The 20,501-nt window shown below is 42.8% G+C and overlaps 1 protein-coding gene across 3 annotated transcripts in view; it reads left to right on the forward strand.

The window, feature by feature from the left end:
- Window positions 1-20,501, forward strand: part of LOC146049715 (uncharacterized) — a 65,549-nt gene that overhangs the window by 6,162 nt on the left and 38,886 nt on the right. The window contains exons 4-7 of one of the 3 annotated variants that reach the window (XM_083166315.1): window positions 145-189; window positions 948-1,085; window positions 7,893-7,961; window positions 13,138-15,110. In XM_083166315.1, coding sequence (XP_083022441.1) covers window positions 145-189; window positions 948-1,085; window positions 7,893-7,961; window positions 13,138-13,169 — 284 coding nt within the window. In that variant the 3' untranslated portion in view covers window positions 13,170-15,110. Of the gene's footprint in view, window positions 1-144; window positions 190-543; window positions 620-947; window positions 1,086-7,892; window positions 7,962-13,137; window positions 15,111-20,501 lie in introns of those variants that run through there. The other 2 variants (XM_083166311.1, XM_083166312.1) reach the window with 2 other exon arrangements.

The following is a 20,501-nucleotide window of genomic DNA, read 5'->3' on the forward strand; positions in this document are numbered from 1 at the left end:
GTCCAGCGAGTGCAGCAAGCCCACAAGGGGCTTTGTTGCACTCGCCATGCTGTCTGAGTCCAGCCAGTCGGGATCATGACTGTCGGACCCCTGTACCCCACCCTTTATGTTCTACCAACATAACCCAAATATGTTTCATTTTAGGTGGACAGAATAGTAGCAGCCACAGCCCCAGTTCAAGGTTTAAAGGTGAGGAGAGCATATAATAACCCCTCCCATTTATGCTAATCCCATAGTAATATTACTACAGTGATATTTGCATTAGAGCACATTTGGTTTTGTTAGTGTAACAGGGAATGTGACAGATGTGTGCACTGGTTTGTACTTTGTTTCGTCTTTGCTTCTTGTATTGATTTCCCTTAACATGTATGGCCTAAATTGGGACACATGCGCGGTGGTACTCACACCATACTTCCCAGTATTTCACAGGGTTCAGTGGGGACCCCTGCGAGCCAAAAGGGGGAGTGCCTGTGCAGAAGGGGGTGTGGTCTGTGGGATGCTGCATCCACGGGCCACACCCCTATTTCCCATCACTAGGGAGCTGCTGCGCATAAAAACGCTGGACGTTCCCATGGTCCGGTGCAGTCAACGCCCCTGCCCCCCCTATACGAACGGCCCGGTGAGTGTAAAGCTCATCAAAGCCTTTCGTTGCCAGGGCCTGCACATATGCAAATACGCGCTGGCGCAGACCCCCAAACATCGGAAATGTGGCCGAATTCTAAATCTGACAGCAGCAGTTGGCCCACCCTTAAACCAGGCACATAATCCATTATGGGGGCCTATGTACTAAGTCGTCGACAGAGAGAAAGTAGAGAGAGATAAAGCACTAGCCAATCCACTCTTAGCTGCCATGTTACAGGCATTGTATAAATTTAGGTTGGAATTACCCCTTATAGAGACATGGTTAGAGGAACCTATCACTTATACAGCGCTGTTTCCTCCCACAGAAATGGCTGTAACCATAATGGCGGTGGTGGTCTCTGCCGCTGCGCTGCTGCTGGTTTTCATTGTTGTCCTGTTTAAGTACTATAAAACGTCATCTCCGCCACCTGTCACCTCTCCCTCACAGCATGTCCCCACAGCAGGTAAGTGACGATATCCTGTCCTATCTGTATGACTGTCATCTAGAAACCAGTTTACTCCAATGGTTCCTAACTTCTTTGAATCACGGCCCCTGGAGTATCAGAATTTTTTCATGGCACCGCTAGGTCAAGGTCAAGAGGGTTCTAGGTCGACATGGGTGAAGGTCGACAGGTGTCTAGGTCTACATGGGACAAGGTCATCATGGGTTTAGGTCGACAAATGCATTTGGTTAGGTCGACATGGGTTTTTTCACTGTTTTTTTTTACCCAAATGTCGGCACAGTCGACATGGACACAGTTGAAATTCCACCGCAGCCCCTCGCATCGCTCGTTTCGGTCACGGTGCTTCGCTGCGCTCGGCACACTATTTTATTCTCCCACCATGCCCTAGTGGATGGTACGGCATGAAATACCGCCTGTCGGCACATGTCGGCTCAAAAAACTGTGAAAAAACCCATGTTGACCTAATGCATTTGTCGACCTAAAACCATGTCAACCATGTCCTATGTCGACCTAGAACCCAGTCTACCCAACGGTGTAGATCGAATGACTGTTGACCTAAGTGTGCTCAATAATACGACGGTATCCCCTCTGTATTTGCCTATTAAGGCCCCATACATTTGCCTATTAAGGACCCAATTCTCCTCCGAGCCGCCCGGCAGCTCCCCGGGAGGCTCATATACAATTTTGGACTTGATGTGCCATTTTTTACATGTGATAAATTGCATGCGATTTATCACATGTAAAAAAAAAAAAAAACGGGGAACTGCAGGGCGGTGAGGAGCAGTGGGGGGGCAGGCAGTGGCGGCTCTCAAATGAGTGGCCGGCGGGGGGTGCCGGTGAGGAAGCAGTGCGGCTGCGGCAATAATAAGAACAGTAGTGCAGGCGGCGGTGATCATCAGTGTCCAGCGATGCAGCGGGCAGGCAGCGGCTGTTATTACAACTTTAAAATAATGTGGCAAATTACTCTCCGGCTTTTGATTGGCTGAGATAGAGCACTCGCAGAGAGAGGCTGCTGATTGGCTGAGAGTGCTCTATCTCAGCCAATCATTAGCCGGGCAGTCATTTGACATGTTATTTTAATGTTATAATTGCTGCTGCTGCCCGCCCGCTGCACACAGTGACAGCACGCTGATGATCACCGCCACAGCTGCACTGCTTCCTCACGGGCACCCCCGCTGCACCCCTGTCACTCATTTAAGTCGGACGTGATCATACATGCTGCACGTCTGACCTCCTGATCCGGTTTGATGCGCACGGGACCGCGCATCGGATTGGATCAAATGTCAAACCCATGCGATTTTGGTCTGATTTCACGCGATTTATCGGCCAAAGTGCAAAATCGCGTGGAATTGGTCCAAAATTGCCTTTACAGGGACCATAAATAATTTGACTTGGTCCTGGACTACCAATCCAAGGCACCCCTGCATGTGTCCCCAGACACCCCAGGGTGCACAGTTTGGGAAGCACTTGTTTAGTCTGTTTTTCGAAGGGGTCTGCATATCTGCTCATTCATAATGAGTCACACTCAAGGTCAGCCCCGCCTCTCTAGGGGCAAGTCCCCCGGGCAATGAGGCCCACTCTGCTCTCTACACTGGGGCCATTACTCTGACATTGCTCAGAATGGTCTGCCAAGGGGCCAGGGGGTAAGTCATTGCTGGTCAGGGCAGCAATGGGCCACTCAGTCTTCAGTATATAGTATATATAATGTCCCTTGTACTGTATATAGTATATATAATGTCCCTTGTACTGTATATAGTATATATCATTTCCCTTGTATAGTATATATAATTTGCCTTGTACTGTATATAGTAAATATGGTACTTGTGTAGTATCTGGGCGCCCGATGCGATTGATTGTATGCCTTAACTTAAGGCATACAATCAGATGCAATAGACGCGATTTTCCATAGGATTCAATGTTAAATGGTCCTGTTCATACCCCCACTATCCAAGTGGGCATAGAGTTGATTTTATATAGCGTGGCGAGTGCAGCGAGGGAACGTTGATTACTTAAAATGTATTCCGCATCCGCTCGCCACGCGTCGCCACGCTTGTGGCTCGACGCGTTTTTTTCCTACCCGATCAAAAAATCGGGCGCCCAGATATTATACAAGTACCGTATATATCATTTCCCTTGTACTGTATATAGTATATATCATTTCCCTTGTACTGTATATAGTATATATCATTTCCCTTGTACTGTATATAGTATATATCATTTCCCTTGTACTGTATATAGTATATATCCTTTCCCTTGTACTGTATATAGTATATATCATTTCCCTTGTACTGTATATAGTATATATAATTTCCCTTGTACTGTATATAGTATATATCATTTCCCTTGTACTGTATATAGTATATATCATTTCCCTTGTACTGTATATAGTATATATCCTTTCCCTTGTACTGTATATAGTATATATCATTTCCCTTGTACTGTATATAGTATATATCATTTCCCTTGTACTGTATATAGTATATATCATTTCCCTTGTACTGTATATAGTATATATATTTTCCCTTGTACTGTATATAGTATATATCATTTCCCTTGTACTGTATATAGTATATATCATTTCCCTTGTACTGTATATAGTATATATCCTTTCCCTTGTACTGTATATAGTATATATCATTTCCCTTGTACTGTATATAGTATATATCATTTCCCTTGTACTGTATATAGTATATATCATTTCCCTTGTACTGTATATAGTATATATCATTTCCCTTGTACTGTATATAGTATATATCATTTCCCTTGTACTGTATATAGTATATATCATTTCCCTTGTACTTTATATAGTATATATATTTTCCCTTGTACTGTATATAGTATATATAATTTCCCTTGTACTGTATATAGTATATATCATTTCCCTTGTACTGTATATAGTATATATAATTTCCCTTGTACTGTATATAGTATATATAATGTCCCTTGTACTGTATATAGTATATATAAATGTCCCTTGTACTGTATATAGTATATATAAATGTCCCTTGTACTGTATATAGTATATATTATGTCCCTTGTACTGTATATAGTATATATAATGTCCCTTGTACTGTATATAGTATATATAATTTCCCTTGTACTGTATATAGTATATATATATAATTTCCCTTGTACTGTATATAGTATATATAATTTCCCTTGTACTGTATATAGTATATATAATTTCCCTTGTACTGTATATAGTATATATACTTTCCCTTGTACTGTATATAGTATATATACTTTCCCTTGTACTGTATATAGTATATATACTTTCCCTTGTACTGTATATAGTATATATACTTTCCCTTGTACTGTATATAGTATATATACTTTCCCTTGTACTGTATATAGTATATATATATTTTCCCTTGTACTGTATATAGTATATATATACTTTCCCTTGTACTGTATATAGTATATATATATTTTCCCTTGTACTGTATATAGTATATATCCTTTCCCTTGTACTGTATATAGTATATATCCTTTCCCTTGTACTGTATATAGTATATATATATATATTTTCCCTTGTACTGTATATAGTATATATCCTTTCCCTTGTACTGTATATAGTATATATCCTTTCCCTTGTACTGTATATAGTATATATCCTTTCCATTGTACTGTATATAGTATATATCCTTTCCCTTGTACTGTATATAGTATATATCCTTTCCCTTGTACTGTATATAGTATATATCCTTTCCCTTGTACTGTATATAGTATATATCATTTCCCTTGTACTGTATATAGTATATATCATTTCCCTTGTACTGTATATAGTATATATCATTTCCCTTGTACTGTATATAGTATATATCATTTCCCTTGTACTGTATATAGTATATATCTTTTCCCTTGTACTGTATATATCATTTCCCTTGTACTGTATATATCATTTCCCTTGTACTGTATATATAATTTCCCTTGTACTGTATATAGTATATATCTTTTCCCTTGTACTGTATATAGTATATATATTTTCCCTTGTACTGTATATAGTATATATTTTCCCTTGTACTGTATATAGTATATATATATTTTCCCTTGTACTGTATATAGTATATATATATATTTTCCCTTGTACTGTATATAGTATATATATATTTTCCCTTGTACTGTATATAGTATATATCTTTTCCCTTGTACTGTATATAGTATATATCTTTTCCCTTGTACTGTATATAGTATATATCATTTCCCTTGTACTGTATATAGTATATATCATTTCCCTTGTACTGTATATAGTATATATCATTTCCCTTGTACTGTATATAGTATATATCATTTCCCTTGTACTGTATATAGTATATATCATTTCCCTTGTACTGTATATAGTATATATCATTTCCCTTGTACTGTATATAGTATATATCATTTCCCTTGTACTGTATATAGTATATATATTTTCCCTTGTACTGTATATAGTATATATAATTTCCCTTGTACTGTATATAGTATATATCATTTCCCTTGTACTGTATATATTATATATCATTTCCCTTGTACTGTATATAGTATATATAATGTCCCTTGTACTGTATATAGTATATATAAATGTCCCTTGTACTGTATATAGTATATATAAATGTCCCTTGTACTGTATATAGTATATATTATGTCCCTTGTACTGTATATAGTATATATAATGTCCCTTGTACTGTATATAGTATATATAATTTCCCTTGTACTGTATATAGTATATATAATTTCCCTTGTACTGTATATAGTATATATAATTTCCCTTGTACTGTATATAGTATATATAATTTCCCTTGTACTGTATATAGTATATATACTTTCCCTTGTACTGTATATAGTATATATACTTTCCCTTGTACTGTATATAGTATATATACTTTCCCTTGTACTGTATATAGTATATATATATTTTCCCTTGTACTGTATATAGTATATATATACTTTCCCTTGTACTGTATATAGTATATATATATTTTCCCTTGTACTGTATATAGTATATATCCTTTCCCTTGTACTGTATATAGTATATATCCTTTCCCTTGTACTGTATATAGTATATATATATTTTCCCTTGTACTGTATATAGTATATATCCTTTCCCTTGTACTGTATATAGTATATATCCTTTCCCTTGTACTGTATATAGTATATATCCTTTCCCTTGTACTGTATATAGTATATATCCTTTCCCTTGTACTGTATATAGTATATATCCTTTCCCTTGTACTGTATATAGTATATATCCTTTCCCTTGTACTGTATATAGTATATATCCTTTCCCTTGTACTGTATATAGTATATATCATTTCCCTTGTACTGTATATAGTATATATCATTTCCCTTGTACTGTATATAGTATATATCTTTTCCCTTGTACTGTATATATAATTTCCCTTGTACTGTATATATCATTTCCCTTGTACTGTATATATCATTTCCCTTGTACTGTATATATCATTTCCCTTGTACTGTATATAGTATATATAATTTCCCTTGTACTGTATATAGTATATATCTTTTCCCTTGTACTGTATATAGTATATATATTTTCCCTTGTACTGTATATATTTTCCCTTGTACTGTATATAGTATATATATATTTTCCCTTGTACTGTATATAGTATATATATATTTTCCCTTGTACTGTATATAGTATATATATATTTTCCCTTGTACTGTATATAGTATATATCTTTTCCCTTGTACTGTATATAGTATATATCTTTTCCCTTGTACTGTATATAGTATATATCATTTCCCTTGTACTGTATATAGTATATATCATTTCCCTTGTACTGTATATAGTATATATCATTTCCCTTGTACTGTATATAGTATATATCATTTCCCTTGTACTGTATATAGTATATATCATTTCCCTTGTACTGTATATAGTATGTATCATTTCCCTTGTACTGTATATAGTATGTATCATTTCCCTTGTACTGTATATAGTATGTATCATTTCCCTTGTACTGTATATAGTATATATCATTTCCCTTGTTCTGTATATAGTATGTATCATTTCCCTTGTACTGTATATAGTATGTATCATTTCCCTTGTACTGTATATAGTATGTATCATGTCCCTTGTACTGTATATAGTATGTATCATGTCCCTTGTACTGTATATAGTATGTATATTTTCCCTTGTACTGTATATAGTATGTATATTTTACCTTGTACTGTATATAGTATATATATATTTTCCCTTGTACTGTTTATAGTATATATATATTTTCCCTTGTACTGTATATAGTATATATATATTTTCCCTTGTACTGTATATAGTATATATATATTTTCCCTTGTACTGTATATAGTATATATATATTTTCCCTTGTACTGTATATAGTATATATATATATATATATTTTCCCTTGTACTGTATATAGTATATATATATTTTCCCTTGTACTGTGTATATAGTATATATATATTTTCCCTTGTACTGTATATAGTATATATATATTTTCCCTTGTACTGTATATAGTATATATATATTTTCCCTTGTACTGTATATAGTATATATCATTTCCCTTGTACTGTATATAGTATATATCATTTCCCTTGTACTGTATATAGTATATATCTTTTCCCTTGTACTGTATATAGTATATATCTTTTCCCTTGTACTGTATATAGTATATATCTTTTCCCTTGTACTGTATATAGTATATATCTTTTCCCTTGTACTGTATATAGTATATATCTTTTCCCTTGTACTGTATATAGTATATATCATTTCCCTTGTACTGTATATAGTATATATCATGTCCCTTGTACTGTATATAGTATATATATAATTTTCTCTTGTGTCAGTGGATAGCAGGGAAGAAGCGGTGTGGAAGGACAATGTGGTGTATTCCTACATGGATATCAGACAGAAAGGTCAGTCCTGTTATTTGTGTGTTCTTGTAGCAGCCCTTACTGATTACCCAGGAGAGACCTATCTACAGCACGTGTGTGATACTTGTAGCAGTAGCAGCCCTTACTGACTACCCAGGAGAGACCTATATACAGCACCGTGTGTGATACTTGTAGCAGTAGCAGCCCTCAAGGTGCGTACACACGGGGGGAGATATATTGCTAGCAATATATTGCTTGCAATATATTGCTGAGCAATATATTGCTCAGTGTCTCTTTTTCAACAAGCGACCAGAGATGGTCGCTGTTGAAAACGAACCTCTGCTGGGGGTGCCGCAGAGGTAATTAGCTGGTCGCAGGAGCAAGCTCCTGCGACCAGCGATTACAATGGGGCAGAAAACGGGAGCGCGCACCCGGAGATTTAACGCCGGGGCACACTCCCAATCACTGGCAATATGGTCGCCTGCGACCATATTCCCAGCGATTATAGCACCTATCTCCCCCGTGTGTACACAGCATTACTGACTACCCAGGAGAGACCTATATACAGCACATGTGTGTTACTTGTAGCAGCTCTTACTGATTACCCAGGAGAGACCTATATGCAGCACCGTGTGTGTTACTTGTAGCAGCCCTTACTGATTACCCAGGAGAGACCTATATACAGCACCGTGTGTGTTACTATTAGCATTAGCAGCCCTTACTGACTACCCAGGAGAGACCTATATACAGCACCGTGTGTGATACTTGTAGCAGTAGCAGCCCTTACTGATTACCCCAGAGAGACCTATCTACAGCACGTGTGCTACTTGTAGCAGTAGCAGCCCTTACTGATTACCCAGGAGAGACCTATATACAGCACCATGTGTGATACTTGTAGCAGTAGCAGCCCTTACTGATTACCCAGGAGAGACCTATATACAGCACCGTGTGTGTTACTATTAGCAGTAGCAGCCCTTACTGATTACCCAGGAGAGACCTATATACAGCACAGTGTGTGATACTTGTAGCAGTAGCAGCCCTTACTGATTACCCAGGAGAGACCTATATACAGCACCGTGTGTGATACTTGTAGCAGTAGCAGCCATTACTGATTACCCAGGAGAGACCTATATACAGCACCGTGTGTGTTACTATTAGCAGTAGCAGCCCTTACTGATTACCCAGGAGAGACCTATATACAGCACCGTGTGTGATACTTGTAGCAGTAGCAGCCCTTACTGATTACCCAGGAGAGACCTATATACAGCACCGTGTGTGATACTTGTAGCAGTAGCAGCCCTTACTGATTACCCAGGAGAGACCTGTATACAGCACCGTGTGTGTTACTATTAGCAGTAGCAGCCCTTACTGATTACCCAGGAGAGACCTGTATACAGCACCGTGTGTTTTACTTGTAGCAGTAGCAGCCATTACTGATTACCCAGGAGAGACCTGTATACAGCACCGTGTGTGTTACTTGTAGCAGTAGCAGCCCTTACTGACTACCCAGGAGAGACCTGTATACAGCACCGTGCGTGTTACTTGTAGCAGTAGCAGCCCTTACTGATTACCCAGGAGAGACCTGTATACAGCACCGTGTGTGTTACTTGTAGCAGTAGCAGCCCTTACTGATTACCCAGGAGAGACCTGTATACAGCACCGTGTGTGATACTTGTAGCAGTAGCAGCCCTTACTGATTACCCAGGAGAGACCTATCTACAGCACATGTGTGTTACTTGTAGCAGCCCTTACTGATTACCCAGGAGAGACCTATCTACAGCATGTGTGATACTTGTAGCAGTAGCAGCTCTTACTGATTTCCCAGGAGAGACCTATATACAGCATCGTGTGTGATACTTGTAGCAGCCCTTACTGATTACCCCAGAGAGACCTATCTACAGCACGTGTGCTACTTGTAGCAGTAGCAGCCCTTACTGATTACCCAGGAGAGACCTATATACAGCACCATGTGTGTTACTATTAGCAGTAGCAGCCATTACTGATTACCCAGGAGAGACCTATATACAGCACCGTGTGTGATACTTGTAGCAGTAGCAGCCGTTACTGATTACCCAGGAGAGACCTATATACAGCACCGTGTGTGATACTTGTAGCAGTAGCAGCCCTTACTGATTACCCAGGAGAGACCTGTATACAGCACCGTGTGTGATACTTGTAGCAGTAGCAGCCCTTACTGATTACCCAGGAGAGACCTGTATACAGCACCGTGTGTGATACTTGTAGCAGTAGCAGCCCTTACTGATTACCCAGGAGAGACCTATATACAGCACCGTGCGTGTTACTATTAGCAGTAGCAGCCCTTACTGATTACCCAGGAGAGACCTGTATACAGCACCGTGTGTGATACTTGTAGCAGTAGCAGCCCTTACTGATTACCCAGGAGAGACCTGTATACAGCACCCTGTGTGATACTTGTAGCAGTAGCAGTCCTTACTGATTACCCAGGAGAGACCTATATACAGCACCGTGTGTGTTACTATTAGCAGTAGCAGCCCTTACTGATTACCCAGGAGAGACCTATATACAGCACCGTGTGTGATACTTGTAGCAGTAGCAGCCCTTACTGATTACCCAGGAGAGACCTATATACAGCACCGTGTGTGTTACTATTAGCAGTAGCAGCCCTTACTGATTACCCAGGAGAGACCTATATACAGCACCGTGTGTGATACTTGTAGCAGTAGCAGCCGTTACTGATTACCCAGGAGAGACCTATATACAGCACCATGTGTGTTACTATTAGCAGTAGCAGCCCTTACTGATTACCCAGGAGAGACCTATATACAGCACCGTGTGTGTTACTATTAGCAGTAGCAGCCCTTACTGATTACCCAGGAGAGACCTATATACAGCACCGTGTGTAATACTTGTAGCAGTAGCAGCCGTTACTGATTACCCAGGAGAGACCTATATACAGCACCGTGTGTGATACTTGTAGCAGTAGCAGCCGTTACTGATTACCCAGGAGAGACCTATATACAGCACCGTGTGTGTTACTATTAGCAGTAGCAGCCCTTACTGATTACCCAGGAGAGACCTATATACAGCACCGTGTGTGTTACTTGTAGCAGCTCTTACTGATTACCCAGGAGAGACCTATATACAGCACCGTGTGTGTTACTATTAGCAGTAGCAGCCTTTACTGATTACCCAGGAGAGACCTATATACAGCACCATGTGTGTTACTTGTAGCAGTAGCAGCCGTTACTGATTACCCAGGAGAGACCTATATACAGCACCGTGTGTGTTACTATTAGCAGTAGCAGCCCTTACTGACTACCCAGGAGAGACCTATATACAGCACCGTGTGTGTTACTATTAGCAGTAGCAGCCCTTACTGATTACCCAGGAGAGACCTATATACAGCACCGTGTGTGATACTTGTAGCAGTAGCAGCCCTTACTGATTACCCAGGAGAGACCTATATACAGCACCGTGTGTGTTACTATTAGCAGTAGCAGCCCTTACTGATTACCCAGGAGAGACCTATATACAGCACCGTGTGTGTTACTTGTAGCAGCTCTTACTGATTACCCAGGAGAGACCTATATACAGCACCGTGTGTGTTACTATTAGCAGTAGCAGCCTTTACTGATTACCCAGGAGAGACCTATATACAGCACCGTGTGTGTTACTATTAGCAGTAGCAGCCCTTACTGACTACCCAGGAGAGACCTATATACAGCACCATGTGTGTTACTATTAGCAGTAGCAGCCCTTACTGACTACCCAGGAGAGACCTATATACAGCACCGTGTGTGCAGATCTGCTCTTCTCTGAATAATCTACAGCTTACGGGCGAGATGATACCGCATTGAAGGGTATCGCCACCTTTGGGTGGCGATACCCTATAGAAGCCTATGGGCTTCTTTTCGCCGCCCGCCGACGCAAACCCGCCGCCTCGCCGACCCCCCCCTCTGGCTTACCTTCCTGAAGGGTCCTCCTGGACCCCGGAAGGTAAGCCCTGCCTCCCCCTAGTGAAGCAGCCGGACATCATTCCGGCTGCAGGGGGGAGGAGGAGGCGCCGGGGACAGCATGGCGGCAGGGAGGTGACGGAGACCTCCCCCCACACACCAGTGTACAGGTATCGCGGGGGGCCTCCATCACCGCACCGCTATGCCAGCCGCATATGTTAGTACATATGCGGCGGGGGGCGGCGATGTATTTTAATACATCCCGCCCTACATCATTACAGTAGAATGGAGGTTTGAGCAACAAGTGTCCTGCGCTCCTTTGGTTGCCTTTTAATTATCACTTAAGGCAGGGGTGGCCAAACCTGTCCTCAAGATCTACCAATGGTGCATGTTTTCCAGGCAACCTGTGGATCTATAGTAGGAATGAATGCAGCAGGTTTGAAAATGTGACAGTTAGTAATGACAACAGCTGTGCACCAGCTAGGTAACCTGGAAAACGTGGACCGTTGGTAGATCTCGAGGACCGGTTTGGCCAGCCCTGACTTAAGGTCTCCCTCAGACCTTGAGCATAAGTAGAAGGGTTGGTGTGATAATATTACCAGGCGCCAGAGATAGAGTTAAAAATATATACACATTTATTTTGCAAATAACATGATAAAAAAAAAAAATTCTAAAAGGATGGGATAAGTTCTTACCCCTAAAGGTATTTGGAGCCAGCAAGGGATGGTAAGTGGCAGGGATGCAGTCCGGAAGTGCACCCTGCAGTGGCCCCAAATACCTTAGCACTTGGTAGGTTCACCCAAAAGAAGTCCAATCAGTCACACGCGTTTCGAGCATCAGGTGCTCTTCTTGCCCTGGAAGAAGAGCACCTGATGCTTGAAACGCGTCGGCGGCAGTGACTGATTGGACTTCTTTTGGGTGAACCTACCAAGTGCTAAGGTATTTGGGGCCACTGTAGGTTGTAACTATGTGCAGTCTTGCAGCTACAGTCATTCACACCAGACACCATTATCCCGCAGAACCACAGAGAGAAGTAACTGGGATTATGGGTAGAGATCAGCAAGTATTTTCTGTTTGCCCAACCAGCAGCTTACCGACATGGATACAGGCAGAGATGAAGAGCTAGCAATCTACATATATATAGCCAGCGTATTACATCTCTGGTTGTTGCCCTTAATATATTAAGTACTGTATAAACATGTGCTGGTATATACTGTATGTATCGTCAAGTGATGATTAACAGATTTTTTATTTTTCTGTCTCTTCATCACCTAACCTGGAAGGTTGTGGTTTGGACATTGAGGAGACCATATGAATACAGACGTTTCTGAATGGAAAAGAACAAGTCACAGAGGATGTACACATTATGTAGTGTGAAACAAGTGTGTTAAGGGCTTTCTCTAATTTAAATGCTAAGCATGACAGCACGCTGGAACAGTGGCGTAACTATAAATTTTGCTCCCCCCTGCCAAAAAGTTTGTGGTGCCCCCCACCCCACCCTCCCAGGCTCCTCTCCAGCATGTTTCCCCAGCGTGTGACGTAATGATGTCACACGCATAACAGAGAAGCTGAAGCAGGAGAGAGGAAGAGAGACCAGCAGACACTGCTGCTTCCCTTGGCTCTGATGCATCCCAGGCCGTCCTAGCACGACCATCCGCCCGCCCATCCTGTACACAGTAGCCAATAGCCGGCTCTGTGTACAGTCAGTTGAATCAGTGGAGGGATTTGTTGTCTCTGCCATGGCCGCACCCGCGCTGCGGCTGACTCGCCTCCAGTGCTCAGTCAGTGGACAGCGGCAGGCAGCAGCATGTCAGTGTGTTGAGCGGGTGCCGGCGCCCACATGGCGCTGCTTGCCCCCCCCAAGCGGCTGTCTTACAGTAGTTACGCCTCTGGCTGTATACTGTTCTATATAGTGTTTTATTCCACAGTGTCCTCTGCAGGTATGTTGATGCTGCTTGTTAGTATAGTGCAGGGGTTCTCAAAGTTTTTGAATCACGGCACCCTGAAGCATCAGAAATGTTTTTTTGTGGCACCCTTAGGCTAAAGTTTTCTTATTGAGAAAGTCAGGAAAAAATATTAAGTTAAATAAATTGAGTTTATATTTCATCCTTAGGATCAGTTATGTGTTAATGGACAGAATTTACTTCTGTTTGTCCATAATTTGACTATTATAATGTACCTAAAAAACTTGAACTGGTCCTGCACCACCAAACCAGGGCACCCCTGCAAGTCCCCCAAGGCACCCCAGGGAGCCACGGCACACAGTTTGGGAACCACTGGTATAGTGTATTGTTTAGCACTGTGTCCTCTGCAGGTATGTTGATGCTGCTTGTTAGTACAGTATAGTGTATTGTGTAGCACTGTGTCCTCTGCAGGTATGTTGATGCTGCTTGTTAGTATAGTGTATTTTGTAGCACCGTGTTCTCTGCGCGTATGGGATGCTTGTTAGTGTTTTCGGGAGTGGGTGGGTCAAAGATTTAGGGTAGAAAATCCAGAATTTCTGTTAATTAATCAGAAGTCTGAAATACGTTAACACTAAGGGGAAGATTTATTAATAATTGGTTTTGCCATCTATTGCAATCTGCTGGACATTGCTGTCGGCTTGCTATTATTTACTAAGCATCAGATTTTTTAGTATAAATCCATTTGAATTTGGCTGAAGCGCATTATTTAATTAGGTGCCTGGCCATCTGAACCGCTTTCCCTCCTTCACATCTCACTCTCCTTTCAAAGGTCTGTCAAACCTCCATTTCTCTAGACTCCCCCCCCCCCCCCCACACACACACCCCTTACCTTTAAAACAGGTCATTAACCTGTTCTCATTTTGACAGATTTCAGTTATGTTCCATATGAGATTATCATCATTTTGTTTCTATATTATTTCCTCCTATTATTGTGACTGGAATGTGTGGTTTGGTTTTCCTTAAATACAAACACCCCCAAACTTAGGAGACCCGAAACAAATCCAGTTCAGAATTCCTTTGGGACTCTTGTCAGTTTGGAGCTTGGATATACAGATGGATCCATCTGGGGGAATAAATGCGTGTGAGATTCTAGTGTGCCCCATTCGCAGTCTCACACGCACTCACGTCTCATTCTCGGTGCTCAGAGTGCTGAGGAGGGTTGCTGCGGCGTGCCGGGAGTAAGGATAAGCGGGGATTCATCTATAGAACCGTTTTTGTATTGCAAGTAAACTGTCAAAATTTCATGATTTTACCTGACTTCTTCCACTGTTAAAAGGCAATTATTTAATCCATGTCAATTAAAATCTTAGCATAGTCGACGTTTCGAATCACAAACGACCCTTTGTCAAGACAGCTTATGGTGTCATCACTCCATTTGAGCAGCAGCTAACTGAACAGATCACAGTCACCCTGAAGTACCCATCAACTCCGCCCATAGGGTAGGAATAACTCACTCATAGCCAATCACATAACCTTAATCAATGGGCTGTGGCAGCGGTATCAGGTGTAATCAATTATACTCACCACTTGTATACCTGCACGCTGCCGCAATCACATAGCTGCCAGCGTGCGTTCCACCTAATCAGGAAGCTTTCCTCTTCCGGTATGCGTCTCACTACCGCATCCTCGCTCCGCCGGAAGAGATGCGCTGACCATCTCTACCTATCAGCGGAGCCCACCATGCGTTCCACCTCGTATGTATATACTTCCTGAATCCGCCATTTGCGTTCCACGCAAGATACATTATCTCATTACTATCTCTTATAATTGGAGTTATATTGTGGCTCTATCAGGGTTAGCGGTCACTGTTCAATATGCTGCTGCCCAACAATATATAAAACAATCATTATTTTACAATAAAAATGCCACAATCGATCCGATGGCAAGCACAATCGGTCATCACCATCGGAATCAATGTTGCCACATAAATTCTCTCCAGTGTTTGATATTCCTATCTATTCTTCAAATAATACATAATGCAAACTTAAGCAAGGAAAAAATAAACAAGAACCAGACCAATAGAAAATTTGCAAAATAACAATACCACAAATGCTAGAAAATCATTCGTAGTGTATGGTTACTACTGATAGAGGATGCGGTAGTGAGACGCATACCGGAAGAGGAAAGCTTCCTGATTAGGTGGAACGCACGCTGGCAGCTATGTGATTGCGGCAGCGTGCAGGTATACAAGTGGTGAGTATAATTGATTACACCTGATACCGCTGCCACAGCCCATTGATTAAGGTTATGTGATTGGCCATAAGTGGGATATTCCGACCCTATGAGCAGAGTTGATGGGTACTTCAGGGTGACTGTGATCTGTTCAGTTATACCCCTTTTAGACATACTACCTGGGATTTTGGCCAGGTTTACCTGAGATTTTCAACCCAGGTCACTCCCAGGATTTTAGTAACAGACCCCCTTTCACACTACACCTGAAATCCGGGAAAAACCCGGGTATACCCCTTTCACACATAAGCCAGGCTTTTCAAGCATTTCAGTGTTTCATCATTCAAATGGGACACGCCCTAGCAGCAAAAAAAAGCAACATCACATGTTTAAAACTGAAAAACCCGGGTAAACCCATTCAGACATAAGCCGGGTATTATACCCGGGAGTTAAATACCGGGAAAAACCCTGGTCAATTGCAGGTGCTCAGTATCCGGGAGTGAAATCCCGGGTATACCCTTTCAGACATACACTAGTCCCGGGTTTGGGCCCTTTCATGTGAAAAAACCCGGGATTTTCGCGTATGTCTGAAAGGGGTATAAGCTGCTGCTCAAATGGAGGGATGACACCATAAGCTGTCTTGACAAATGGTCGTTTGTGACTTGAAACGTTGACTATCCTTGATGATTTTAATTGACATGGATTAAAGAATTGCCTTTTAACAGTGGAAGAAGTCTGGTGAGTGCGCTTTGTTGTACCAACAACCGTTTTGTATATATATATATATATATATATATATATATATATATATATATATAATTTATTGGGGGGGGGGGGGGGGTTGTTTAAAAATTTTTGGTATCAACATTAATCTGTTGGAAGTCTATTTGTTCCACAATTTCTGCAGATTCTGTCTATGATGGAAACAAGATGATTAGTAAATCCTGGGTTAATCGCAATTAGTTTACTAGATAGAGCATTCAGCAGAAAGAAGCCGAGAGACAATAAAAACCCAAACCAAGTAAAAGCAGCATTAATAATCAGTGTGCGCCTTTATTGGGTTACAGTTACAATATTTCACAATATTCTTTGGTTTGATTGTACTCGGATGTGTGCAAAAGAGCAAAGATAAGACGCCAAATGAGCTTAAATGTTCATCAAAGGCCAGTGATCAATTGATATAAACTCACATATCGGTACATAGATGGGCGTTACCATCATTATTTGTGGTATTAAAGTACACATGAAGAATTATTTGTAAAAATAACAAATTTTGCAATGCACTGACCAGTCCCAGTTATATTTGTATACTTCTGTATTACCTTACATACATGTTCATTGTAACACTAAAAAATAAAAAGCTAAACAAAAAATGTTAATAACAATCAGTATTATCCTGAATAAATAATGTCAACTTTGTCAATCAGACAATACAAGTGACTAGAAATACAGATTTCTGCATAGTTTTCCTGAAGCTGCGATCTAAACTATCTACCTTGGGCTGGTATGTTACTATCTACATAGGGCTGCTATGCTACTATCTACCTGGGGCTGCTACCTTACTATCTACCTTGGGCCGGTATGTTACTATCTATCTGGGGCTGCTACCTTACTATCTACCTGGGGCCGCTACCTTACTATCTACCTGGGGCCGCTACCTTACTATCTACCTTGGGCCGGTATGTTACTATCTATCTGGGGCTGCTACCTTACTATCTACCTGGGGCTGCTATGTTACTATCTACCTGGGGCCGCTACGTTACTATCTACCTGGGGCCGCTACGTTACTATCTATCTGGGGCCGCTACGTTGCGATCTATCTGGGGCCGCTACGTTACGATCTATCTGGGGCTGCTGTGTTACTATCTATCTGGGGCTGCTGCGTTACTATCTATCTGGGGCTGCTACGTTACTATCTATCTGGGGCCGCTACGTTACGATCTATCTGGGGCCGCTGCGTTACGATCTATCTGGGGCCGCTGCGTTACGATCTATCTGGGGCTGCTATGTTACTATCTATCTGGGGCCGCTGCGTTACTATCTATCTGGGGCCGCTGCGTTACGATCTATCTGGGGCCGCTGCGTTACGATCTATCTGGGGCCGCTGCGTTACTATCTATCTGGGGCCGCTGCGTTACTATCTATCTGGGGCTGCTATGTTACTATCTATCTGGGGCCGCTACGTTACTATCTACCTGGGGCCGCTGCGTTACGATCTATCTGGGGCCGCTGCGTTACGATCTATCTGGGGCTGCTGCGTTACTATCTATCTGGGGCCGCTACGTTACTATCTATCTGGGGCTGCTGTGTTACAATCTATCTGGGGCCGCTGCGTTACGATCTATCTGGGGCCGCTGCGTTACGATCTATCTGGGGCCGCTGCGTTACGATCTATCTGGGGCCGCTGCGTTACGATCTATCTGGGGCCGCTGCGTTACGATCTATCTGGGGCCGCTGCGTTACGATCTATCTGGGGCCGCTGCGTTACGATCTATCTGGGGCCGCTGCGTTACGATCTATCTGGGGCCGCTGCGTTACGATCTATCTGGGGCCGCTGCGTTACGATCTATCTGGGGCCGCTGCGTTACGATCTATCTGGGGCCGCTGCGTTACGATCTATCTGGGGCCGCTGCGTTACTATCTATCTGGGGCCGCTGCGTTACTATCTACCTTGGGCCGGTATGTTACTATCTATCTGGGGCTGCTACCTTACTATCTACCTGGGGCCGCTACCTTACTATCTACCTGGGGCCGCTACCTTACTATCTACCTTGGGCCGGTATGTTACTATCTATCTGGGGCTGCTACCTTACTATCTACCTGGGGCTGCTATGTTACTATCTACCTGGGGCCGCTACGTTACTATCTACCTGGGGCCGCTACGTTACTATCTATCTGGGGCCGCTACGTTGCGATCTATCTGGGGCCGCTACGTTACGATCTATCTGGGGCTGCTGTGTTACTATCTATCTGGGGCTGCTGCGTTACTATCTATCTGGGGCTGCTACGTTACTATCTATCTGGGGCCGCTACGTTACGATCTATCTGGGGCCGCTGCGTTACGATCTATCTGGGGCCGCTGCGTTACGATCTATCTGGGGCTGCTATGTTACTATCTATCTGGGGCCGCTGCGTTACTATCTATCTGGGGCCGCTGCGTTACGATCTATCTGGGGCCGCTGCGTTACGATCTATCTGGGGCCGCTGCGTTACTATCTATCTGGGGCCGCTGCGTTACTATCTATCTGGGGCTGCTATGTTACTATCTATCTGGGGCCGCTACGTTACTATCTACCTGGGGCCGCTGCGTTACGATCTATCTGGGGCCGCTGCGTTACGATCTATCTGGGGCTGCTGCGTTACTATCTATCTGGGGCCGCTACGTTACTATCTATCTGGGGCTGCTGTGTTACGATCTATCTGGGGCCGCTGCGTTACGATCTATCTGGGGCCGCTGCGTTACGATCTATCTGGGGCCGCTGCGTTACGATCTATCTGGGGCCGCTACGTTACGATCTATCTGGGGCCGCTGCGTTACGATCTATCTGGGGCCGCTGCGTTACGATCTATCTGGGGCCGCTGCGTTACGATCTATCTGGGGCCGCTGCGTTACGATCTATCTGGGGCCGCTGCGTTACGATCTATCTGGGGCCGCTGCGTTACGATCTATCTGGGGCCGCTGCGTTACGATCTATCTGGGGCCGCTGCGTTACGATCTATCTGGGGCCGCTGCGTTACGATCTATCTGGGGCCGCTGCGTTACGATCTATCTGGGGCCGCTGCGTTACGATCTATCTGGGGCCGCTGCGTTACTATCTATCTGGGGCCGCTGCGTTACTATCTATCTGGGGCCGCTGCGTTACTATCTATCTGGGGCCGCTACGTTACTATCTACCTGGGGCCGCTGCGTTACGATCTATCTGGGGCCGCTGCGTTACGATCTATCTGGGGCCGCTGCGCTACGATCTACCTGGGGCCGCTACGTTACTATCTACCTGGGGCCGCTGCGTTACGATCTATCTGGGGCCGCTGCGCTACGATCTACCTGGGGCCGCTACGTTACGATCTATCTGGGGCCGCTGCGTTACGATCTATCTGGGGCCGCTGCGTTACGATCTATCTGGGGCTGCTGTGTTACTATCTATCTGGGGCTGCTGTGTTACTATCTATCTGGGGCTGCTCTGTTACTATCTATCTGGGGCTGCTGTGTTACTATCTATCTCTTTGCTCTATTAAATGGGAAATAAAATAACACTAGCTCAGTGTGTGTGCGTCACAGCCACAATAGACTTACCCAGCACGAGATTGAAAACTGAGTGTGCAGTAGGGATGGGTAATCATATGATGTTTCATCGGTAACATCGGATTTATGGTTCCAATGTTCGATGTTTAACCCTGCAATGTTGAGGATCCAATGTTTCATCGACATTGCTAGATTTCTCCCCCGATGTTTTTCTCAATCTTCCAATGTTGTTTTCTTTTGTGTGTCTATGTGTGCTGCTTTCAATGCTTTG

The sequence above is a fragment of the Crinia signifera genome, chromosome 12 (genome assembly GCF_055691185.1).
Source record: "Crinia signifera chromosome 12, ASM5569118v1, whole genome shotgun sequence".
NCBI lineage: Eukaryota > Metazoa > Chordata > Amphibia > Anura > Myobatrachidae > Crinia > Crinia signifera.